This window comes from Lycorma delicatula, chromosome 6 (assembly GCF_047948215.1).
Source record: "Lycorma delicatula isolate Av1 chromosome 6, ASM4794821v1, whole genome shotgun sequence".
In the NCBI taxonomy this organism is placed as follows: domain Eukaryota; kingdom Metazoa; phylum Arthropoda; class Insecta; order Hemiptera; family Fulgoridae; genus Lycorma; species Lycorma delicatula.
The window spans coordinates 116,580,759-116,607,578 of record NC_134460.1 but is presented as its reverse complement, the minus strand read 5'-3'; the positions used below and the strand labels follow the sequence as shown (position 1 = coordinate 116,607,578).

Sequence of the window (26,820 nt, the reverse complement as noted above, 5' to 3'; positions counted from 1 at the left end):
GGAACAAGTGCATATGTGCATATCATCAATGGCCAGTATTCTGAAACACATTGATGTTTTCAAGATGCTATCTTAAATAACATTATTCAGCTGATGGATGAACGTAGAAAGTATAAGAATGCTAGTGATGAAGGTGGTAAAAGGAAATATTGACAATTAAGAAACACGATAAACAGGAAGTGCAAATTAGTGAAAGAAAAGTGTTCAGAAGTGGAAAGAGAAATGATCATTGGTAAAACAGATGGAGCATGCAGGAAATGCAAATATAAAATGCCAAATAGCACAGGTGAAATGGGCTTTCAGTCAGAAATATAATTTTCTTACATGAAAAATTAATTTATACATCAGAAAAGCATTTTTGAAAGTATATGTTTGGAATGTAGTTTTATATGCAAGTGAAACTTGGGCAATCGAAGTACCTGAGAGGAAAGATTAGAAGCTTTTGAAATGTGGTGCTATAGGAGAATATTAAAAATCAGGTGGATGGATAAAGTGACAAATAAAGAGGTGTTGCAGCAAAAGAAAGAAGCATTTGTAAAAGTATAGCTAAAAGAAGAGACAAACTTATAGGCCACACATCTTAAGGCATCCTGGAATAGATTTTTGATATTGGTGGGACAGGTAATATGAGAAAAACTGTGCAGACAGGCAACATTTAAAGTATGTAAAACAAATTGTTAGGCATGTTGGATAAAGTTGAAGAGGTATTGTGACAAATTGATGAAGGAAGAAGCATTTGGAAAAATATAGTTAAAACAAGAGACAGACTTATACACTATAAGTATGCATGATATAAATATTCGGCTGCGTACGTTGAGTTCATGTGATCTTGTGTGAGCTTGCGACTTGTAACAGAGAAACGCGATAAAATTTTGTGTTCAACTTCAAAAATCTTTCATTGAAACTTATTATATGATACAGCAAGCATTCGGTGATGAAGCCGCATCTCGCATTACAACATACACATGGTGGAAGCAGTTTAAAGACGGTAGAGAGTTGTTGGATTATGACGAACGAAGCAGGAGGCCATCAACAGCTGTTCACTATGAAAAAGTTGCAAAAGTGCGCGCGCTCCTGCTTGAACAACCTCATCTTACCTTCAGGCCATAGCAGAAGAGCTAAACATCGGTAAAGATGAAGTAAGTACAATTCCAACAGAAAAAATGAACCGTCTAAAGATGTGCTCTCGTTTTGTTTCACACTTCTTGACCAAGAACAAAAACAGGTGCATCTCTCTTGTGCTTGAAACTGCCGATAGCGACCTGAATTTTTTGCAAACAATTGTAACTGGGGATGAAAGCTGGTGCTTCATGTATGATCCGCAAATGAAGCGTCAGTCCACTGCTTGGTTAACTCCTAGAACACAAAAACCAGCGAAAGTCACGCAGCAAAAATCAGGAGTGAAAACGATGTTGATTGCATACTTCGACTCAAAGAGCCTGATTCATCATGAATTTGTCCCAACTGGTCAAACCATGAATTCTAAATTCTATTTGGAAGTAATGAAATGACTGATGTGTCACATTTGTCGAATCTAGCCTGAGTACCAGGATCCGGTTAGTTGGACTCTCTTGCACAACAATGCCTCGGAATATATTACAACAGTTTTAACACATTATTACCTCGCCAATCAAATCACCATCTTGTCTCACTCACCCTATTTCCCTGACTTGGTTCCAGCAGACTATTTTCTGTTCCCGAAACTCAAGTTGTAGATGAAAGGTCACTTTTTCGATGACATTCCGGCCATCCAAAGAGCTTGCATTGAGCAGTTAAAGGCGACCCCACAATGTGATTTTTCCATAGCATTTGACGGGCTCTATCAGCACTGCAACGAGTGTATAACTAGAGAAGGGTTCTATGTAGAGAAGCGAGTAAATTTGTTTATCTTTAAATCCGTGTATTTATTTAATTTCGTTCGGGAACTTTTTAGACATACTGTGTAGACCACATCTTAAGACATCCTGGAATATTCCGTTTTATATTGGAGGGATAGGTAGATGGGAAAAATTGTGCAGGCAAGCAACATTTGGAATGTGTAAAACAAATTGTTAGGGATGTAGAATGTAGGATGTATACTGAAATGAAACGACTGGCACTAGATAGGAAAAATTGGTGAGCTGCATCAAACCAGTCAAATGACTAAAGACAAAAAAAATCTAATAAATAATTCTTGTTTTTTGGGTACCCATTCTTGGAAGATTGAGTGGAGTTGTGTTAGTAATTTCATAAAATGTATTCCTAATGTCAACACTATTTCCATTCTTGTAATTCCATTACGTATCATATTTTATTTATCTTGTTAAAACATCTGAGAAGGAAAATTTCAACTTATGTGTTATCACCATAACAAATTTATTTATAATTGATATTCATTTTATGTCCACTGACTAGTACCATACCTTTTCTTACTTCTACCATTTAAACTACCTCTTTGTCTGCTAGCTGATTCAATAAATCATATATATATATATCCATAAAGTATTTTGTATAATGTACAAGTTATTTGTGAAGGTTGTAGTTCAGAGTTTTGCTTATATTTCATTTTCTTTTATGTGAAGATTAAAAGGCTTTCTTTCTTTTTCTTTTTTAACCTCCGAGAATTACTGTTAAGGTATTACTTCAGAGGATGAATGAGGATGATATGTATGAGTGTAAATGAAGTATAGTCATGTACAGTCTCAGTTCAATCATTCATGAGATGTTTGATTCATTGAAACCCAATCACCAAACAATACCGGTATCCACGATCTAGTATTCTAATCCATATAAAAGTAACTTGACTAGGACTTGAACACTGGAACTCTTGACTTCCAAATCAGCTGATTTGGGAAGATGCGTTTACCACTAGACCATCCTGGTGGGTAGGATTAAAAGACTATGCTGAATTATTTTCTGTAAGTAACAAATTGGGAACAAAAGATCTGATAATGAATTTCCTTCCAAATAAAATGAATAAAATATAACACTACATAACTATCTGTTGAGAAAACGTTCACTGATGAAAAAAATTTTCTTAAATTTTTGAGTTACTTGAAGAAGAATAATACAAATGATTTTCTTGCAGCAATAAAGATGGATTCAAAAGAAAAAATATTTTCTATTCTGTATTAAAGATGTGATATATCATGAAAATTAAAAATATAATAATAATAATAGTGATAAAGACTGGGTTTAATGAAATTGTATTAAGATGATCCATCTAAATGTTCTTTTAAAATATGCCAGCATTTGTTAGTATTGCTGTATTTGTTAATTTTTTAATGTTATTAGAAAATAACTTATTACAATGGAATACTTTTTTATCAAAGTAAAAATGTCCTATTACTCTGATTTACGCAATAAACTTCTATTAAGTGCAAATATGGATCACTTTCATATAATAATTATCATCTTGTATAAACTCTGCTTCTTTTCAAAACTGATTACAAGTTCATATAAAATACATTTATGGGTAAATACAAAATATTACATTTATCTTGAAAATTTTTCAAATTTTTTATGAATTACTACAGAATATTGTGGCAGTTATAAAAATTAGATCTTTTAAGAATGTTATAGGATACTACTTCTATTCTGCAACTAATATGTGAATTTTTTTTTTGTTTATTCAATTGCTACATTAGCTCATATCAAGTTTGTTTATCCACTTAAGCAATAAGATAAATAATATTGAGAGAAAGAAATTCTACATTAATAAACATTTTGTAGTGCATACTTCAACTGCATAAAAACATCATATTAATAATTTACAATATAAATTAATTATAATTATTTAATATATTTTAATAAGATAAACATATTCACGGAGAATTAATTAGACTAAATAGCTATCAACAAACTCCTGAATAAAACTGAGTTTGAGCTCTGCTCATCTAACTTTCTAACTCCATTTATTCTAAAATTATAAAGAATTGTAGCAAACATTTAAATCAAACCACAGTTTACACATAGACATAAGAAAAAAAAAACAAAAGGGAGTTGGAAGTGAAAAAATGGCATTTAGGAATTAAAGAACAACTTATAATATATTCTCATTTAGGAAGTATGTGAGAAGTTTGACAAAACATTAGGTATTAGATTTATACATTTTTTAATATTTATGTATTTTTTCAATACATTTATGCATTGTCAAGGCTTATACTGTGGTCAATAACAATGTTATAATTGTTCTATTTGTTATGTAGTACAGAGAAATTGAAAAAAAAACATGGACCATGGTGTGACCAGAACGGTAAAAGCAATTCTGTTTGACTGCATTCTGTTTCTGATTGTAAGAGGTCAATCAGTTTGTCTAAACAGGATCAAACCATCAGATTATTTAGAATGAAATAAAACAGGGTAGTTTACTGTTCCTGTTCATTTCAATCACGGAAATTGAAATAAAAAAGAAGATAAAGAAGGGAACAAAAAATAAACACAAGTAGTGTTTTACTGTATATTTTGTTATAAGTAGAGGTAGAGAGGAAAATGTAGAATGAACATTAAACAAGTAGATTAAAGAAATAAAAAACATATACTAAAATTTAGTGAGGAAAAGAGGAAGGTGGTGGCATAAGGAAGGGGGAAAATAAAAGGAGATATAGTGTATCACTAAATGAGAAAATGCTGGGACACCTATTTTGAAACTGTTTTCTCAGAAAATGAGAAATTAGAACAGGAAATACGTAAAGAGACAGAGAAATGAGTGGCTTCTTCTAGTATCATGTTTAGTCTGGAATGAATCACAATATAAAAAAAAAATAGTGTTTAATATGTTTTGATACTAATCTACGCAGCAGAAAGTTGAATAAGTAGAACCGTTAAAAGCCCAGAAATTAACTCTGAGAAAAATATTTTGGGAGAACTTGGTGGAAAGCATAGGGGCAGTAAAACTAAGGCAGTTGTACATGTGAGAAGACAGGAAAGGAAAGATTTTCCTAAAAATAATACTACATTGAAAAGAGAAGGATAATAGACTGAATGTTGGATCATAATAAAACTGAAGAATAATATTAATGAGAAAATATGAAAGGAAAAGATGGATGAAAGATAGTTTATGACTGAAAAAGGTGAAAGAGTGCAGTAGAAGGCTCAACCCTAAGAAAAACATTGAAGAGGGTAGATCTTGTAAATATCATTGTGGAAAATATCCAGTTTACTTCTAGCAATAACTTATTATTGCAAATTATTGGCAAAAACCAAAGTATAATAATATTTTTATACAGTAGAATCGAAGCATTATATGCACAAAGGATTTACAACAAAAAAAGAAAAAAGAACCAAAAACAAATAAGTATAATACACAATTTGAATAACATTGATTAAGTAAAAAAAGTGCCACTAATCGATTTACAATATTTACATTTTTTTTTATTTACTTTATGGATGATGTCAATTGTAATAAAACTTAGTTCGTGGAATCAGTCTGATTGGATAACCACCCACAAGTTCCAACATTAAACTTGGCTTGTACTTCATCTCTTCAACTTTTAAATCACATTCAATTCTAAATTTACGAAGAATTCTTGATAACACTATTTTCATTGAAATCATGCCATATTTTGAACCTGTAATAGAAAAAAAATTTAAACATAATAAAATTGATATTTTTTAATAAAAAATGTATTTATATGTATTTTTAATTAATGTACTATTTTTAATAGTTTTATTGTGATAGAAACTGTGATAATATGAGCATGTGATTCAATGACATGTGAAAATCACTCTGTGTTGGACTACTAATTCTCTAGAAAAGAGCATACCATCCTTATTATACATAAGAGCAATAGGATGTATTCCTTATTATTAATCAGAGTATTAATGTATCTAAATAGCCTATCATAAGTTTTTAATTAGGTTTTTCCATTACCTTGTTCAGTCAAAAGTGAAATGGAAACTGAAAATATGAATTTGAATGGCTCAAGCACAAGAATTTAAAACTTGATACCATACATTTATGTTTGATAGAGCTACTATACATGCAGACTTCTGTAAAATATAATATCAAATATTTACTATATAACATATAGAATATATTTTTTAAACTGCATTCACTTTTTCATCTCAAAAAAGTTTTAAGTAATTTACAAAGAAACAATCAAATTTAGTAATAGAAAAAAAAGCAAAATTAACATTAAATACATTTTCTATTTTTATTTTCCTAATGTGTACATTGCAATCTGTTCAACTAGTGAACAATAAGCAATCTCTCCATGGCCCAAAGAGACAAGGATGAAATGTATAACATGTAAATGAAGATGTATTCAGACTGCGAGGTCCAACAGGTCATTCAGAATTTTCAAAAAAGATAATACACTGTTTTATAACAATTCCTGTGTTAACATTTACCTCATAACATACTACTTTGTTATGGGGAAAATAAACTCCTTCAAATTAGTAATATTATTGGAATAATGATTTTTTTTTAAAATGAAGATTGTGAGAAAAATTTATTTTCCATGAATGGAATATTCACCAATCCATGATTTGCTTTCCTCATTGATAATTTGTATTCTTTGCCTTAATATGACATAAGAATATTAAAATTAAGTTTGGTTTCTTAAAAATTTCTTGGTAATTTTCAATATGCATAAATCATTCACAGAGAAAGTGTCCAATAGCTACAATTTTGATAGTTTCATCTCCAACCAGGCCAAACAAATAATTTTTTGCTTTATGGAATCATACGTTGGAAAATCACAAATCAATCTTCAGTGTTTAACGTTGATTTCACGAATTTGGGAGATAAAATGGAAAATTTTTAATCATGTTTAGTCCTGTTTTCCAAAAGTTGATGACTGATCTGCTATGCTTACTTCCATAAAATTTGCAAACCAACACTCAAATAGAGTTCATGTTGACTTGGTTTTCTGAATTCAATTTTCCAGTTTCTGCGATTCTCTTTCTATTTCTGATAAACCATTGGTGTTTTGGCACAGTCTTCTAGAAATCAACTTGACAAATATTTCAGGTTCATGCAACTTATTAATCCATTTTAAACAATAATTGTTGAATCTCACTGTTATTCAATATCTTTGGTATGACTTACATGATGAAAAAAAACATAAAATATTTCCTTTCTCCAGAATGATTTTGAATAACATGTTTAACCATCTTTTTTCTCCATTCTATTGGACAATGATTATGGAAAACCTGTGAACATAACTTCATAAAAATGAAGTTTTGTGTGAAAAATTTGTATGAAAATTTTTTTCTCAAAAATCATTAAGTTATGATAAATAAACAGATATAATAAAATACAATACCTGGACAGCTACGAGGTCCATAACTAAATGGTAAGTAACTGTACTTAGGTCTTGCAGCAACATTTTCAGGCAAAAAATGTTCAGGATGAAAACTATCAGGATGTGACCAATATTTCGGATTTCTGTGTGCTAAATATGTTGAGATGTAAACAACAGCATGTGCTGGAAATGTGTAATTATCTGCAAAATTTAAATAAAGTAACTTATAATTTAAACATTTTTAATATTCAATTATTGTCATATTTCATCTAATAATATTTTCAATAAGCTATTTAAAACTAAATTTTTTTTGACTGTAAGTTAATTATACATGTTATTCTTTAAATAAATTCTACAGTATAACATGATGTCAGGAACCATTTATCCAACGTTAAAATAAATAATGAATTTTTACTTTTCATATTTTCATTTCATGATTCTCAGTGTCACACTTTTGCTATTGCACAATGCAGTGCACATAAATAGTTGTTTGATTTTAAAAATTTTGTTTTATTTAATTTTCTGTATCTTGTGTTATTTTTAGAAAGTTTTCATCAAAAACATCAGCAAATTAGTTTTGAAACAGTATTTCACTCAACACTCATTTTACTACTTTGTTTATTCCTCAATCTGGTTTTATGATAAGATGATGGTAATCAAAAGGTTTGTACAATAATTTACAAATATGGATGCATTTCAAAGTATGCTTTAACAAACAGAACAAAGAAATTAATATTTCAATTATATTTATATGATGAAATATTTTCTATTTATATTTGTGGGACTATTATATTCTTTTGAACAGTATTAGTGTAAAGATAACTTTACATTTGTTACATTTTAATAGTAGTAAACATGAATAATAGACTGTTAATACAGCATGTGTTTGTCTTACAGTGAGAGAGAGAAACAGTTAAAACCAATAAAAAGATGTTAGTTTCAAGAAAAATCCCTAATTCGCCTTAAATCTAATGCGTAAACATAAGATTTTAGGTTAGTAAAAGTGTATATAATTTATCAAGAAGTGTGAGAACTTGAATAGTCTTGTATTAGCTGTCAATCAAGCAACTGTTCAAAGCCTATAAGACCTCTAAAAGGTTTGATGGGTTTGATAATTAATGCGTAAAGCTCATTGTATTCTGAAATTGTTAAATGAAAGCTTAACACCTGTTAATAACATAAACATTTAATAAAAAAATAAGTCTTACAGGGAATGTCTTTGTAGTTCAAAATTTTGAGAATATGTAATTAAGTCTTATAGAGAATTACTTTCATAGTTAAAATTTTGAGAATGGTTTGTTATGCATTGTAAGCTAGAACCAAATGTTCCAAAATGTATTTTATAGACAAATAAAGGTTGTTTCGATTTAAACATCATATTAATGGTCATGACTGTATACTAGCATGAACATATTCCAGTCTGGAACATTAGTGAATAAATCAGTAATAATATAATATAATAGTGAATAAATAATAATAATAGAAATTAAATATTCCTTAACAATAACTGAACAATGAATTTGATGGCAGTCTGAAATAGATTGGCACAAGGTTATGTAACTTCACACTGTAATTTTTCATTATGGGTTGTCATGAAAAGTAAAAATTTCTTATAAATACCTATGCATTTGGAACATTTAAGTACAATCATTAAAGTAGAATTTGAAGCAGTCATTAAAGTACAAATTAGGAATAGCATAATATTATGTTTTCTACAGTGTGTTGAATTAAATATTAAATATTTTGAATAATTTTTATAAATAGTTAGAATTTTGTATCATTTATTTACAAATTGTATTAACATATCTATTATTTTTTTGTTTTTTTCTTTTCTTGTCAATTTTTAGGACACTGTAGTTTTTTATCAAGCTCTTACACATATAAATACATAAATCTCTGAATTATGGTATCCATGATGTGCAGTTTCTAAGAAGTGTAGATCAATTTTAAGAACTTTATTAGTCTTTGCAGAACTGAAACCTAGCTTTTTCTTATTTTTTCTTTATTTATATTTAGATGTAACATTATAAATAAACTGCATCAAACTTCTTTATATACATCTGCTACACAGACATGTGCATGCAGACACAGACAGAATTTAAAAATGCTGTTTAATAAAAAAAAAAGTTAATTTGCCATAAATATATATATCCAATAAAATTACTTTTCCAAGAATTCATCAATAAAATGGTTAGTGAGACCTGAGAATTGTAATTATACAGTATATATTTCCATGACAAAATATTGATATGCAACAAATTAGGTTTAACTTATGGGCTGACAAATACTCTAATTTTAACAGCTATGAAGATAGATTAATTAAATGTTGGCAGCAATCAGATTAGTTATTTTTACTTTTATGTGTGTATGTGTGTGTGTATATGTGTGTGTGTTTGTGAGCATACATCTCAACAATGGTGTTTGAAGGGAGTTGTGTCTGTGTTGTATTTCATCAAATTTTTTTACTAAACTATTTTACCTATTTTAATGTCCTCATGTAGAAGACGAACTGTATGTGGTGCTGTATAAAGTCTTAAAAGTTCTTTTATTACCATCTCTAGATTTACAAGTTGATCAATATCTTGTAAAGAAACATCTCTGTCTGATCCTCCAAATACCTCATCCAGTTCCTTATGGATTATATTTTGCCAGTCTTTATATATTCCAAGAAATACTAATGCATAGCTATCTGATATTGCTGATGTATCAGCTCCCTAAATAAAAAACAACAGAATTATGTACATGAATATAACAATTACTGTAAACTGATTACTTTTACACTGGATTTTAATTTTTTAAATGAATTAAAAGGGACCAATATTTTATTCTAAATATTCTACTGTATTTTTAAAAAAATTTCATCACCACAACTGTTAATTTTTCATAACTTTTTTTTATATGCTCGTCTTTATGTTACAACACATTCTAAATTCTAGAAATTAGATTGGCTAATTTATTCATCAGCCAGTGAGGGTTAATTTTAAAGAGCACCAGTATCTTTATTAGTTTTGATGTTATGGATTCCCTCTACATACATAAAATTTTGATATTAGTGTTTCTGAAAAAAAAACCATTCAGATCAGTACATAAATATAAATTATACAAATTATTTTGAAATATGCAGCTATCTTTTAGGTAACAAACAGAGTACTCTTGTTTTCAAAGTTATTTTTTTTGGAGCAAAAAACATTTACATGTTATCATCATCTGGAAAGCAAAGATGAGATGTAAAAATAAAATATAAAAATCTAACAACAAAATTTAAAAAAAAACTTAAGCTAGGAATTTAAAATCAGAATTAATACTTAAATTAAAATATTAAAAATAAAATTAAAACCTAAACTAAAATATTTCACACAAAAACAAACAACTATTATTACAGCTAACATACGAAAAAGTTAATTAAAACTACTGTCACAGGTAAAAAACTTAAAAGAAATAATATTATAATATAATATATCATATTATATATATACAAGGTGTGTGAGAAAAGTAATGAAACTGACTTTTTACTTACCAAAGTTTTTATTTTTTTCAATAACAATATTATCCCCTTCAAAGTAGTTCCCTTGGGCTGCTATACACCGGCGGAATCGTTGTTCCCACTCCTGGTAGCAGCGCTGGAAGGCTTCAACTGGTAGGGATTTTAACTTGTCGGTCACAGTCTTTTGAATGTTCTCTAGAGTTCCAAAATGATGTCCTTTTAAGACAAGTTTCAATTTCGGGAAAAGGAAAAAGTCACAAGGATTCAAATCAGGTGAATAGGAGGGTTGAGGAACCGTAGGAATGCATTTTGAAGTCCAAAATTCCCTGATGGAAATGGCGATGTGATACGGGGCATTGTCATGATGAAGCATCCACTTGTCTGCAATGTCTGGTCTCACGCGAATCACTCTTTTCCTGAGCTTTTCAAGGACACCTTTGTAAAACACTTGGTTGACAGTTTGTCCTGGAGGAATAAATTCTTTATGCACGTTACCCCTACTGTCAAAAAAGCAAATCAGCATGGTTTTGGTCTTCAATTTGCTCATTTGACATTTTTTTGGTCGAGGAGGTGATGGAGTGTGCCACTCTTAGCTTTGCCGCTTTGTTACAGGACTGTACTCAATTATCCAGGATTTATTACCTATGATCACACAATTGAAGAATTCTTGGTCATTGTCAATCCTCTCAAGATCAACGCACACGTTTCTTTGATTGTCCTGTTCTGTTGTGAGGTTTTTCAGCACCAATTTTGCACAAACCTTTCGCATGTCCAAATCGTATGTCAAAATTTGATGTATAGTGAAAGTGTTTAAATTTAACTGTTCACTCATCATCCTTATTGTTAAACGACGGTCTGATCTCACAAGAACCCTCACATGCTCAATATTTTCGTCAGAAGTTGAAGGTCTCTCTGAGCGAGGTTGATCTTCAACGTGTTCTCGGCCTTCCAAAATAATTTGTGCCAGCGGAAAACTTGTGCTGTTGATAAGCAATGTTCCCTAAAGGCCTGTTTCAACTTTTCCCACTCGCAGATTCCCCAAGTTTAACACAAAACTTGATTGCACAACGTTGGTCTAAATTCCGGTGCTCCATTTTCATAACACAACAAAAACACAACTTCACTGATGGCACTGTCAAAAATAATGTGTTGGCTCAACAGAGTTGAAACTCGTACTGAGCATGTGGAAGGGATGAACAAACCGGTCTAGCACAGACCGGTAGACATAGCGTTGCCAGATCGCTCACAGTGTTACCAATCTCATTACTTTTCTCACACACCTCATATATATATTTTATATATTTTTATATATATATACAAAATAAAATAAAATAAAGTTAACAAACTCCAAAGAGAGTGTAAAAGGCTCCTTTTTGGACAACAAAAAAATAAAATTTTTAAAACTAAATTCTTAACACTATTATTATCACTACTATTAACACTATTAGTTATCTAACATACTAATATTTCTAAGAAATAAAAATATCTGGTCCAAAACTTCTTTATCGTTGCCAGGATTTGACAAATATTGCTGGGCAATTTAAATTTACGATGCAAGGCTGCATGACGCATGCAATCCACAAGGATGTGGTGCACAATCAAGCAACAGTTGCATCGTATGCATAATGGTGCATTTACTGTTGACATTAGATAATTGTGAGTAGCACTCGTATGTCCTATCTGCAATAGGCAAGGGACCACTTCCTCATGACGAGCTTTACTGCATGAGGAGTCCCATGACAACACAAAATCCTTAATGTGCCGGAGTTTATCAATCCAGTCCCCCTGCCACTTTGCTTGAAGAAACTGTTTTATACAATTAATAGAGTCAGAAGCAGCAACATGAGTGGTGAAAGAAGATTGATTGCATGCGTCTTTAGCAGCAGAATCTACACGCGCATTACCTGGAATTCCCACGTGGCTAGGAATCCAACAGAAACTCACTTGTGTGTTCCGATGGTTCAACTCAGCAACAGCGTTATAGATTTCAGCGAACAAAGGATGTCGAGAGTAAAAATCTTCTAAAGCTTGGCGTGCACTGCACGAGTCGCTACAAATAAGGATATGACGGTATTTTAGGTTAACGATATTCAGTGCCTTATTGATATTGTACAGTTCAGCAGTAAATATACCTGTAATATTAGGAAGACCAAACATATAGATTCCACTATTAAGAATAAATGCGGATCCAACAGTATCATTCTGTTTCGATTTATCTGTGTATACTATTGTGTCTGGGTTTATTTTGGAGAATATGGTGAAAAATTTGTTGAAAGACAATAGGTGATGTTGATTGTTTCTTGTATATGGTAAAAAAAAATTAAAATTCATAAGGTTGATTCACCATGGAGGAAATGAACAGGGATATGTTGGAAAAGTAGAAGGTATGTCTACGTTCAAAAGTTGTAGTAACCACCAGGTGCATACACCCATATGTGCAGTGAGATGTGGATGGTCTTCATATTTTTGTAAATTAGGATTCCCAAGAACTGCGGTAAAAGCCAGGTGATTCGGTTGCCCTTTAAGATGGGCAAAGTAAGATGCTAGAAGTTGGTCATCTCTATCCCAAAGTGATAGTTCACCGCACTTAACAAGTATGCTAGTAACAGGACTTGATCTAAAAGCACCTGTAGCAAGACATAGAAAAGCATGATGTATAGCATCTAACATCTTCAGCGCGGTATTAAGCACTGAAGAGTAGGTGATACAACCATAATCTAAGCAGGAACGAACTAAGGAATAATAAAATCGCAACATACATGATCTACCAGCTCTCCAATTGGTGTTGCTAAGAACTGGCAGCATATCTAGCAGTTTGGAACATTTAGTTTTTAGTTGTTTGATGTGATTGACCCACGAAAGACAACTATCAAAAAACAAACCTAAAAACTTTATATCACAAGAGATAGCAATTTGCTCTTTATTCAGAATATTTGTAGTGTAAATGGATCCTGCAAGCGAGAAAAGACTACACATTTTGTTTTCTCAGGTGAAAAGGTGAAGCCGGTAACTTTGGACCAAGCTTCAAGGTGAGATATTGTGTTCTGTAGTAGTCTCTGCTGTGGCTGTTGAACAAGACGTAATATATATGGCAAAATCATCAACAAATAATGAACATGAAACAGCTGGTTGCATACACTCAGTAATACTGCTGAGGTGCAGCAAACAAGGTGGCACCTAATCTAAAAAGGTGGCCTTTCTAAAAAGTTCCACTCTATTCCTTAATAAGTAAAAATGATTAAAAAAATAAATATTAGAAAAACTTTTACTGCACATATACTTTTTTTCAATTAAAAATATTTTTTTATAAAAAAGTGCAAGTTCAAGTTTGAGGAATACAATAATGATATTAAAACCATACAATGAGAAGACAACAGAAACACAAGCCTATCATATTACTGTTGTGTGAGGCCATTTGAAATTTCATGGGGAAGGTTAAGGATAATTGCAAGATGCTAACTGGAAACTAAAACTTTTTGGAAAATTTATGTATTTTAAAATGATAATCATGGCATTGTTTTATTACACACATTTTTATGTGGCATATATAATATTTCTCTATGTTACTTGTAAACCAGTTAAACACAAAATCTTATACAATTGAAATTTTTTTAAAAATTTGTTTTCGTGCTAAAGTTAAGGATGGGAAATTTTATCAAATAAGCGGATTTTTATCTGTATTTCACTTCCAGTTTAGCACTCTGTGTATAGCTCTATCTTATCTCAGCTATATAAATGAATTAGCCTTCTTTGTTTGTATTATGTGTAATTGAAACAAATATGCTAAGTTTATTCTGTTCAATTTTAACCAGATAAAATTTAGTACTTATAATGTAGTAATATCTTTAGTAAGAATTATCAATTACTTACCCCAATAATGATATCTAATGCTGAGAGTACTATTTCATGGGCAGACAAATTTTCCACTTCTGCTAATTCAAACATGTTATCAATATATAATTTATCTACTTTGTTGTTATATTCATGATCATCTGCTCAAAACAAAATTTTTTTTCAAAGTACAATGTATGTAGTATTAAATAATCAGTTATTTTATAAGTGATATATATATATATATATATATATATATTATTATTATTATTATCAAAAAGAATAAAATGAAAATATTCACTTAATGCTAATTTTTATAATATTTAACATTAGCACTGCATCAGAAGTAAAAATTAAAATAAATTTAAAACTTTGAAGAGAAGCACGTTTTCTCTTTTTGGTTAAATAAATTCACATTTATTTATTTTCATTTTCAGTCTTAATAAATTAAAACATTTTTAAATGTTTAAAGTATGAATAATATCAATGAGATTAATGGAACTTGTTCTCCTGAAGTCCTTTTGGAGCTGATTGCCATTGCCAGTGCCATCTTCAGAGGAGTTTTCTATAGCATTGTTGTTAACATTAATTTATACTAAGTTTTGAATTCTCTTAAGTATATTATTAAATACTATTTAATTTATGTTGTGTTTGTAAAATATTTCGTTTTTATCAGATTAGTAAATTTCATATTGGTTAACTGTGAGGTCTTAATATTTATTTTTATCTATAAAATATGTCTGTAGTGGTAATTACCGGTTAATCATTACTTGCCAGGACTGTATTAAAACCATCTTCAGTGGTATTTCTAACACTGCATAGTTAGGTTAAACTGTTAGAAATTTTGGTTACCTTCAATGGTCAATAAAGGTTAGTTTTCATATATCAAGGGTAGTTTTCATATGACATTAATGGAAATGCTCTCAGAAATGGCACAACTCTAATGAAGAGTACACTGATAATTAGCTGTAAAAGGCCTTTGGAATAATGAGTTCCATTAGTATGAAAGTTAGTCATTAATAATTTTAAAAGTGTTATCACATTTCATCATGCTTTTCAACAAATGTAAAATCATTACTTATTTTCAGATTTTCTGTAAATTTTATTATTAAGTAAATTTGAGTAACATCTACATATAACAAGTAATAATTATTTTAAATATATAAGAAATAAAGGAAACAAGATGAGGCAATGATTTTGAAAATTCTTTTATCAAAACTATCAATCAGTTTTTCTGTTTTAAGTTCAACTAAAATCCTTTAATTGGATGTTAATTTCATGTTACTGTTGTATTTTAAATTTTAAATATTAACAACACTCTCTTAAGGGTACATCAACTCTGAGTATTAAAATTCCATACATCTCATGTATTGTATCATACACAAGTACCTTCCTTCATCTAATTACAATGTTACCTTCATAAAATTGCATTGTTTTTGTGATCGAGAAAAATCAGTTTTTATCAAAGATGGCTTTAGCATAAATATTTTTTTTTAGTTCGTACCTTTTTCAAATTCCCTGTTATTACTGAAGTGTTCAGAAATATAAAAATACCTGAAGTATATGGTGTTGCAAAATCATCAGTTGTAAGGAATATAATTTTTATTTATTTACAATTAAAAAAAAGTGCATTTATATCTTGCAACATTAAATAAATTTATGGTATATTTATAAAATAAGGGGTATATTAAATAACATTTGTTTATTGTAATTGAATCGGTGATTTGAGAAAGGGTATCAGTAAGTAACATTTGAAAAATAAGAACATAATATAATTGACATTATATAACTACTTATATAATACCCATTAGCAACAAAATCCTATTTTTTCATTTTATTTACAACAGTAACAAACTATATTCATGCATAAGCATGTTTAAGTTTTAAATTTTAGTTATATAACTTGAAGAAAAAAGAGAGAAGATACCCCATTTTGCTGCTAAAGATAGGGATGGATGATGTCAAAAAAAGGTTTGTTGCTGAATTACATTTCATCATATCTTAGGTTATGAATCATACAACATGTATCTACATGTTGTGTTGAAGAATGGCACGAGTCCATGGGATGGTTTCTAAGATATGACAACATTGCAATTTTATTTGTGAAAAGGCATCAGTAATGAGTCATGCCCTTTCTGTTCTCAACTGTCATCACACTATCAGCTGACCGACATTTTTTCCCTACTATTTTGCACTAAAATAAACAGTTATAAGGGTTATGTTTTAACGAAGTGAGGTAATAAGTTTTGCTGTGTTTTACTGCATTTTATTACAATAAATATTAATTTTAATTACTCAAATTAGTAAATCTACAGAATGCATCACAAAGTTCTCACGGGACTTTTATAACCTTTTCTACTCATGAAAATAATGGGAAAAATTCACATAATAATGAGAAAGATAAACATATCTCCTAAAATGCTTTGTTTATGAGTTATGACTAGTGAAAGATTTCTCTTGGATTTCAGCTATCCTGGTGAAATGAGATTATACAGAAATTTCTAGGATGTTACCTTTTAATTAGCATCCTTAACAAGTGGTATGTAAAACATAAAAAATAGGGTTTTTTACCCCAATTTATTAGTTTTCATCCCAGATTTCTCAAAAACTACTGTATATACATTTCTGGAACATATTTTATTCGATTTTTGAGGTGAAAATATACATAAGAAATATCACTTATTCTGTCCCTTAACATCCTAAAAAATTCAGTACGACCTCATTTTATCAGGGTAGCTGAAATCCAAGTGAAATGTTTCACTAGTTGTAACTCGCAAACAAAGCATTTTAGGAAATATATTTATGTGAAGTTTTTTATTATTTTCACGAGTAGAATAGGTTATAAAAGTCCCAGGAGAACTTTGTGACACATTTTGTGTATTATTGAGTGTGTTTAGCCAGTCTTAATGTTCAATAATAATATTCATACCACAGTTACAGAATATTTAACTTTTCTTCTTATAATCTATGGGCATGAAATCAACAACTGCTCTGTTAAAAGGAAAAAAAGGGTGTGATAAATGAACAGAATTATGTTTTTAAGAAAATAAAATATGCACGACTACAAGGAACACAAATCATCAAGAAAAACATTTTTCTGACCATGAATTAGGAGAAAATTGTATGTTCCCAACAGTGTATGGAGACCTGATCCCAAGATGAAAAGCAGCAGAGTATATTCAATACACTTTTGTCTATTTCAAGTAAAGCTGGACAAGACATTTACTTACAAGATTTGTTAGAAATTTCACACATAGAACAGAAGCGACCATGAGATGAAAATCCGAAATCCAGGTCAGTAAATTTCTTGTATTTTATACATGCAAATGGAAAAGGCAAAGTATTATTTTGTAAAAAAGCATTTTTGAGGTTAATTTTTCTGAAAAGCGCATTAGAAATCTTTCTTTTTTGTTATTAAAAAAAGTGGTCGTAATATAAAAGGCAATCCTATAGCTGCTGAGGTTAGTCGAAAAATAAGGGATCACATAGATTCTTTAAAGAAAAACAAGAACATCATTTGGGAAAACACTCATTATTTAAATGAAAAATTATACAAGAAAATTATGTATACATTCACATTAAAGTATCCTGATATACTGTTAAGTATGAATTCTATAATACATTCTTTAAAAAAATGTTTCGCTGTGTTTTGATAAAACACAAAAATTGATATGTGCACATTAATATGCACTGAGCAACACTCAAATTGATATGTGCAGTATATGTGAGACATTCAGTGTCAAAATCAAAAGCTCACACTTGGCCAAGAGTGTCAAAAGGGCAGCAGTTGCAGAATTTTAGTACACAAATCACTAAGCAAAATATTTTACAGGATGTAACAATTCAGTGCAGCAATAAAGAAAATAAACATGTAGCAGTTATAGCCTTTGATTTAATGCAGGTAACATATTTACCTAATATCACAATTCAAGATATTTTCTATTTCCACCAATTGGGTATGAATATTTTTGATATTAAAAAATCTTAATACGAATGCTTCAAAATGTTACTTGTACCATGAAGGCATAGTGTGCAAATCAATCAATGAAGTATGCTCATTTGTGTATGATTATATTTCTACAGTTATACCCCAAGAGGTCACTGAGCATGACAGATGTGGTGGTAAAAACTGTAATCATGATGCCATAAAAATGATTCTACCTTTGACAATATGAGAGGTTTAAGAAAATTTATTTCACTATTTCCCAGTACACAGGCATTCTTATCTGTCATGTGACCGGGATTTTGGGGTCATCAAAAACAAACCTAATATGACAGAATCTATATTCCAAGAAAGTAACAATCATTGTTCGTGATGCAGGATTAAATTTTGTTGTTAAAAAAGTTGAACATAAGAATCTTCTAGACTTTACAAGTTGGTGGCCGAATTTTTTTAAGAAAAAAAATGTATTTTGAATGAAACCTTAGATAAATCTGTGCCAAAGAACAGAAAGATTTCTTTTGCTTCTGCTCATTATTTAATGTTTTCCTTTTCAAGAACCTCTCCAGGAATACTGACAATGAGAAACTACATCAACGGGCCCCACAATACATTTAATTTTTTTTAAATGTATCTGAAAAACCTCCACTACCTGAACTAGCTTATCATTCTGGAAAAGTGTCAATTATGCAAGAAAAATTAGATAGTATAAGGAAATTAAATCTGTACATTCTTCATGAACATTTGTCATCCTATGGAATACTCTTACAATGGCCTACTTAAAAGAAAGGTGTAAAGAAAACAGCTGAATCTGATAAAGATGTAGAGATTCAAGAAGAAATGTAATAAAAAAAACACATAATGTCAATTTAAAAGAATAAATATATATTTATGTAAGATTACTGGTTAAAATATATTAATATTCATCTGACAAAAATATGTTTACCTTAATTTTTCTTTGTGAATGAAATAATCATTTTTGAGAAAGGGCATAAGTTGGGAAATTTAAAAAAAACTGTTGGTACCGTATTAAAATTTTTCACCTTTTGGTGCACATACCTCTCTACTCTTAAACTAATAAACCCAAATATACATCTGTTAACCATAAATTTGTACAACTGAATGTTTTAAGAAGTTTTTTGCTCTCTGAAATATTTGCATTCTGTGACTCCTGCCTTTTCTCAAATCATAGATTCAACTGTATTATGATGACACAATTAGAACATGTATTTATTGTATAAAAATATTACAATATATTATCCATACTATGGATAATATATCATCCTGAATCATTTGTGATTCCTCAGTTATCAGCCGTAATCTACTGACAAATTTTGAAGATACAAACATGAAACAATCATCTAGGAATAGGAATAGTTCATCAACCTTCATTATTAAATTTATAATCTTACACATATAAACAATAAAATAATAATAGAATAATAACCCAAGTTAACTACAGAGAAAATTCTATTAACTATTATATTATCATAAGTTACATTTCCACAAATTTCTATGGGAGTTGGTTCTTGAAAACTGAAAGGTTTAGAAAAAGGGAAAATTCCAGATTAGCCAAAAACATGTTTAATGAACAAATTAATTTCTCGAGGAGACCGTACGGCACCACTTAGAGGAGCACTTTCACTCATGTTATTCCCTCCATATACTGCACAAAGTTCATGATGAATTTCAGTAGCTGACAAGTTTTTTGTGTGAAGGAGATAGATGATGGCACACACTTCACTGTTGGCGGGTTACCTTTGACAGTAGTCATTTCAAATGAGAGTTTTATAGGAAAAATCAAGCAAGCAATATTTGTAAAACACTATTAGAACTGCACTGAACCAGGCTATTCAAGTATGCAAAGATAGAATCACTACTCCCACTCCTTCATGCAATACCGAGGATCAGTTAGTTTTCAAATAGCCCTCATAGATCAACAAAGTTAAACAATGATGGGTCTAGTTTCACTGTATGGGGGAAATTTTTAATGACTAAATTATCAATGCAGTTGTCGCCAATTAAAATCTATTTAATAAAGAAGACAATATTTCAGTAAGCTTAATATTTTAGAAATTATCTTATTAAAACTGATTTAATTTTAAACAAACAGTTTTTAGTGTCTTCAGTTCGTTTCAAAGTGAAGTAGTACAAACAGTACCAGGTTCTGACCTGGCTTTGCTCTAAATTGAGCTTCTTCAAAGATTGCTGCTGAAAGTGCTGAGTGTGATTGTGCTCTTACATATGTTATTTAGATTAAATTTTGAAGGATCTTTATTATTTGTATTATTTTTAAAAATATGAGTGATTTAAATTGTGTTTGTTATATTTCAAATAACTCAGTGGTCTTGTTTTTGTTCTTTTATGGACACTAAGAAATGGGGAAAGAAAAAGACTGGAGGTATTTAAAATGCTGGGGGATGAAGAAGATTGGAGAAAATAAAAATTTAATCAGAGTAAAAAAAAAAATTAGGAAATGTTAAGAATAATTCAGTACACAAAAGCATACTGGATGGGACATAAGAGGTAAAGAAAGGTAAATCAGTGGTACAAGGTTCTGTAAAAGGCAGATAAAGAGAGGACAGAAAAGAACAAAAATTACAGACAATAAAAGGAAATGAGAGCTAACATCTAATGGAGAATTAAAAGTTTAACTTGAATATAAGAGGAAGAAACAAAAATAATGCAAGGGACCTGCTCCACGGCAGATGTCCATATGATGATAAGCAGTAGTGTTTGAAAGCGATTTGGAAATGTGTTTAGTATAAATTTATTATGTTTTATCTATGTTGTTCTTGTTCAACAATTTGATTATAGGTCTTGAAAGAAACCTTCAGGAATTTTGAAGGGAAGTAATGATTTTTATAGTTTGGTAAAAGTGTAAACATCAATTCATCAGATTGAATATGTTTTTATATCAATATAGTTATATCTTATAACCATATAAATTTAAAATATGCTACATACCATAAATTTTTAAATGTAAATGAAAAAAATAATTTATTGAGGTAGATATTACCTCTTGTTTTAAAATATAGGTTGGAAAAATAAGAATTTACCTTTTTTACTGCCATTCAATTGAGATTTTAAATTCTGATTTTGCAGCTGCTGCTGTCGCTGTGATAATACCTGAAACATAATATAATTATTAAAATTAAATATCAATAATGTCATTGGAATATGAAGCTTACCATATTAAAAAATAAATTCACCTTTTTAGTTTAATGGTGCACTAGTATTATATTTTTTCCTTCCAAATATTTTCAGGTATTTGCCTCAGGTAATTTGCCTCCCAGATAATATTTAAGATATTTGCCTCTTAAGGGTTATTTCATAAAATGGAAATACAGATTATAACTAAAGATTTTTTAAATAATCATACCAGTTCAAATACAACTGATGTTTGTAAAGAAAACTATACTGTTGTGTAAAGTTAGAAAAAGAGGCAATAATAACTTTGATAAAATTCAATTTATTTGATAGTTTGTCTTTCATATGAGTACAGATAAATCATTAATGTTTGCTTGCTTTTTACTATTTTTTACACATTTATTCGATTTTTATTTCTGTATGGATTAATTCATCTTCTTTTTATAATTTTCTTATTACATTTTAGTTTAACATGTGATAATATGACACTGTTAAAAAATTGTATAAGTAACATTAATTAATAAATCATTCTTACCACATATATATTTAGAAATATCACTGTTTTTAAATTTACATACTGTTTAACGTTTACCATGAATGATATCCTGAAATATTATTTTGATGACGTTTTAGTTAGCTGATAGAAATTATTTAAAATGTTAAATAATCATTTTTCATTCTCTTGTTTTATCAAATAATACATTTCATTATAATTCATAATAATTACATGAAAACAAATTAAAATTCATCAAGCTATTAGTTCTCAGTGACAGAAATATATACATTCAATTAATCAACTGACATAACCAATTAGCGTTAGCAGAATTAAACCTGAAGTTAGTTTAACAGTAACAGGAATGAATATTACATGTGTATATACTTTAGTATGATTTTTATACTATTAAATTACAAATTTTAACAAGTGCATATATATATATATATATATACAAAACAATTTGTATGAGTATATATGTTATGAGAGCTGTGTAGGGTGTAAATAATTTAATTTATGTTGAAAGTTGGCAACCAGATATGAGACCACCTTACAATACTGAATACAGACATGAGCATGTCTTATAATACTGAATTAAATGATAAGAAAGAAGAGGCATATAAAATAAAGCAAGAACATACACCTCATTCTATTAGAAAACAATGCATTTTTGCAGAAAACGTTTTGAAAGACATCTTATTAATTAATTTATATTTTTACGCAAAATATCTTATTTTGCAAAAAAAATAAATTTTTAGTCATGTGAATAAATATTTACAAGATAAAAAAATAACCAACTTTCACATATGTAGATTGCTATTGGGAAGATGGACTAGCCGACACTTAGTGCCAAGGCTAGTATCTTTATTTTTCCAGATTCGGTTCATACTTAACACTGCCTCCTATACTCCATGTCTTCATTATTAATGGTGACTGATGTTTTTGCCAGTAGTTGTCATGATTCTGGTCTTTTTGACATTGAGGTGCAGGCTCACTTTTTCACTTTCTTCCTTCAATCTTTTTATCAAAGTCTTTAGATCATGCTCTGATTCAGTTAGAAGCATTGTATGATCTGTGTAATGGAGATTATTGATGTAGCGACCTCCAATTTTGACTCTGATCTTAGATTCTTCCAAGTTTAACTTCCGCATAATATAACATAAATATACTTATGATAATTAAAAACATAGAACAGTGGATGACATTACTGTATCTCATACCATTTTATAATCTCTTGATCAAACGCCATCATTCTCATCTGATATTCTTTCTATTTCTCTTGAAACAAAGAGATTTGCTGTATGAATAAGATATATGATAGAAAAATATGCTACATAACATCTTCGAGATGGCATTTAACTACCTCTATGTATATCACAGGAAATGCTAATGAATACTGATCATTTAGGAAATTTCTTATGATACATTCTTACATGGAAGATATTCCACACATCAGGATAAATTACAATAACAAAACTTTTCAAGCAAATTAAAAAAAAGAAGCTATTAATGATTACCGTTTCTGTAAATTTGTGTATTCTTTTAATACATTTAAACATTTCTTTTCCCAGCGATGTTAATTTAAATAATGTATCATAGTGTAACCACGGCTTATACATCCTTTCAATAATAATTTCTGAAGATCTGAAAAAGCAGAAAGTAATTAAAAATTATAAAGTTACATTGCAGTATCTCTGAAGATACTGCTTTCTATGAATATTTTTGATATTGCTTTCTATGAAAATCAGTAAATATTTATTACAACTATTTTCCACATGGGCTTAAAACAAAAGCAAACACAAATAGAACATCAAGCTGACAAAAAAATCATGAACAAACTAACATTAAGCATTAATGTGTAATAAAAAAATTTTACTTGCAAGAAATTGAAGATGTTTTAACATACATTTGCTTTTTTTTTGTATTTCTGATTTTTATATAAAAGTCAACCAAGGTGTGTTATTTGTGACACATTATACAATATGACTGAATCAATTTTAATGAATTCTATAAAATGAATTTCTAAGTAGAGATCACATCAATTCTTGACAAACAGTTTTTATTTGCATATTCTTATGTAAAGAATGCATTTGAATGACTTAGAAACACTTAAAACAACTTCAAAACTTAGTTACACTTAAAAACAAAATTTTTCAATGAACATAATTTAAATTGCACATATTCTTTGAACATTTAACAAAGATCCTTCAAAACTTAATTCACACATTCCATGTAAACAACAGTAGTAGAAGTTTTTACAATTTTCCTTAAATAAAAGTATACTAGTCATTAAGAATTATTTTGGATTTTTTTTGAAGAGTTAAGTAGGATCATCGATTTCCAGTAAAATATTTTTGAATAGTATTTACTTATACAATATTGTTTCCATTGTCACCAATGGAAACGAAAAGTAGATTCAGTTACTCAGTTCTCTACAAGTAGTGATTGGTTACATGTTCATTTAAATGAAGTGGATGGAATATCTTCAAAATAAAAAAATTAACAGTACATTGAATGCCAGTTGAAAATAGATAATAATGAAAAATGTATCTATTACAATCATAACTGCATCACACAGTATAGCTGTTACTCAGCCACTGTAGTATATATTATGTATGTAAAAAACATGGTCAAATGCTATAGAAATACCAAAAAACCCTTTTTATATTCAGTAGGCTACAAAGGCACTACTGCTTTATGGTTTTTTTTCAGCATTATAATCTTGAAATACTTTTTGCTTATAAGCTGAAATTTATAAAATTATCTGTAAAAGAAGCCACAACTATGCTCAGAATGAAACCCAACAAAAACGAATCTAGAATCCAGTAAAGTAATCACTCCACTAACTGGTAGGGCAGTTTTTCCACATTACCTACTTACTGTGATTTTGAGTCAACTGTGTCATAAACATGTTTTACAATAATTTGGATTATTATAAAAAACAGAATGGGGAGAGTAATCGCAAAACAAATTTGAGCAATTTGTCTAATTTTTATGAATCTGTCCTTGCCAACAAATCGTTAATGCGATTATGCAGAGTCAGTCGAAATTTACATCGCTCCTCCGCTATGATGCACACTTATTCTGCCCGATTTAAACTGTTCAATCTATAAAAATTTGTTAATAAAACACTTTTTGCCATATTATCAAACATCAACAAGAGATGATATTTTCTACGTTAGGGGTGCCAACTCCAACATCAGAAAGTTTTTGTTTATTCTGTAAAATAATTTTCATATTGTTGTCTTTCATCTCTTAGATTCAGGGGCATCTTTATGCAAAGGCAAAATATGCAGCTGCCTAGGGCGGAAAAAACTGGGGGAAAAAAGAAAAATTCTGTGAAAAACGATAGAAAAAAGAAAGTGAAAGGGAAAAAAATAATATATTAAATAATTTATTTAGAAAAAATAATGTAACAAACAATGTTCGACTTACTCGTACGAGCGATTACGCAAACCATCGCTCAAACGAGCGGTGGACGACAGGTTATGACTTGCGGGGTAGGCATTACAAGTTATTATGACATGTGCGGATTATGACATAGGTTATATGACTTGTGAGGTTAAATAGCACAGAGCGTCAGTAGTCAGTATACCATGTACGGACATATAGTGTACGCGTATGGTTGTTGGTTGATACCAAGAATTCCATTCCTGTTTTCTTTTTCATTAATTTATTTCTCGACGTTTTTAATCTCGTATATTACATCAAAGTATCGTATTTATTATTATTTTCTGTGTGAGTGTAAAACTGTAAAAGTACTAATAAAGGCCAGCGTTTGAGAGGAAGTTAGTACAGAAAGAATCGTTAGTTAGAGAAATAACGGAAAGCTAAGTGAGCGAGAAAAGATATGAAGATCGTCAATTTTAAGTCGAAACAAAAGGACCATACTGTAACTGACGAGACTTAGCCCAGGCCGTGTGCGAGTTCGAGTTCAAATGTGCAGATGAGAAGCCTACGTAACAAGAGCGCGAAAGTGTAACGTTGTCTGCTGATTTTGCCGAAGAAAAACAAGAAAGTGAGACAGAACCTAATCTGACTATCAATACTTTATGCTTATCTACAACTACATAGTAAAGTAGCAATTAATGATCCTGCCACGTGGATTAGTGAGTGATAATCTCACTGACAATATACGGTCGTCAACCTAATCCGTAGAAATCTTCCACAACAGAATATAAATGATGTATTTTTATCTTCTAAACGAGAAATTAGGGATGTGAAAAGGAAGCTTACGAAATCTCTTTTTTACCGATCTATCTATGGGTACTCAAGTTCGACGATTTTGGTCAATGTTTCAAAAACATCGGAAAAAATTAATTTTGTTCCCTTTAAATTTTTTTTGTCACAGCGGCTTCTCGTATATCGTTTTATTACTACAGTCTTAATGTTTGGAAGAATGCTTCTACCAAATTCACGAACCACGAGAGAAGCACGATCACCGAAAAAATAACTGTACCATGATTAAAAGGCTGTTGACTAAAGGCCTTGACAACAGCTTAAAAAAACAATATGAAGAAGAAAAATATATTGAAGAAGAGTTTTAAAAAGAATTTTGTTTGTAATACAATTCTTATATTCTATTCCCGAGAACTACGTTTCATAGCGTAAATGATAAAGTAGGATTACCATACAATGGTAATTATCTTGGAGTTGTTGATTTGCTCGCGAAATTCTACGACTTTTTAGTGGTACA

At 29.8% G+C, this 26,820-nt stretch overlaps 1 protein-coding gene across 3 annotated transcripts in view; it reads right to left on the bottom strand.

The window, feature by feature from the left end:
• LOC142326140 (cytochrome P450 4C1-like) overlaps positions 1 to 26,820 on the bottom strand; it is a 72,943-nt gene that overhangs the window by 5,816 nt on the left and 40,307 nt on the right. For 2 of the 3 annotated variants that reach the window (XM_075368347.1, XM_075368346.1), the window contains exons 7-12: positions 23,642 to 23,768; positions 21,541 to 21,610; positions 14,581 to 14,702; positions 9,706 to 9,940; positions 7,248 to 7,427; positions 5,262 to 5,549 (exon numbers count right to left, since the gene is read on the bottom strand). In XM_075368347.1, the coding sequence (XP_075224462.1) occupies positions 5,374 to 5,549; positions 7,248 to 7,427; positions 9,706 to 9,940; positions 14,581 to 14,702; positions 21,541 to 21,610; positions 23,642 to 23,768 (910 nt within the window). In that variant the 3' untranslated portion in view covers positions 5,262 to 5,373. Of the gene's footprint in view, positions 1 to 5,261; positions 5,550 to 7,247; positions 7,428 to 9,705; positions 9,941 to 14,580; positions 14,703 to 21,540; positions 21,611 to 23,641; positions 23,769 to 26,820 lie in introns of those variants that run through there. The other variant, XM_075368349.1, reaches the window with a different exon arrangement.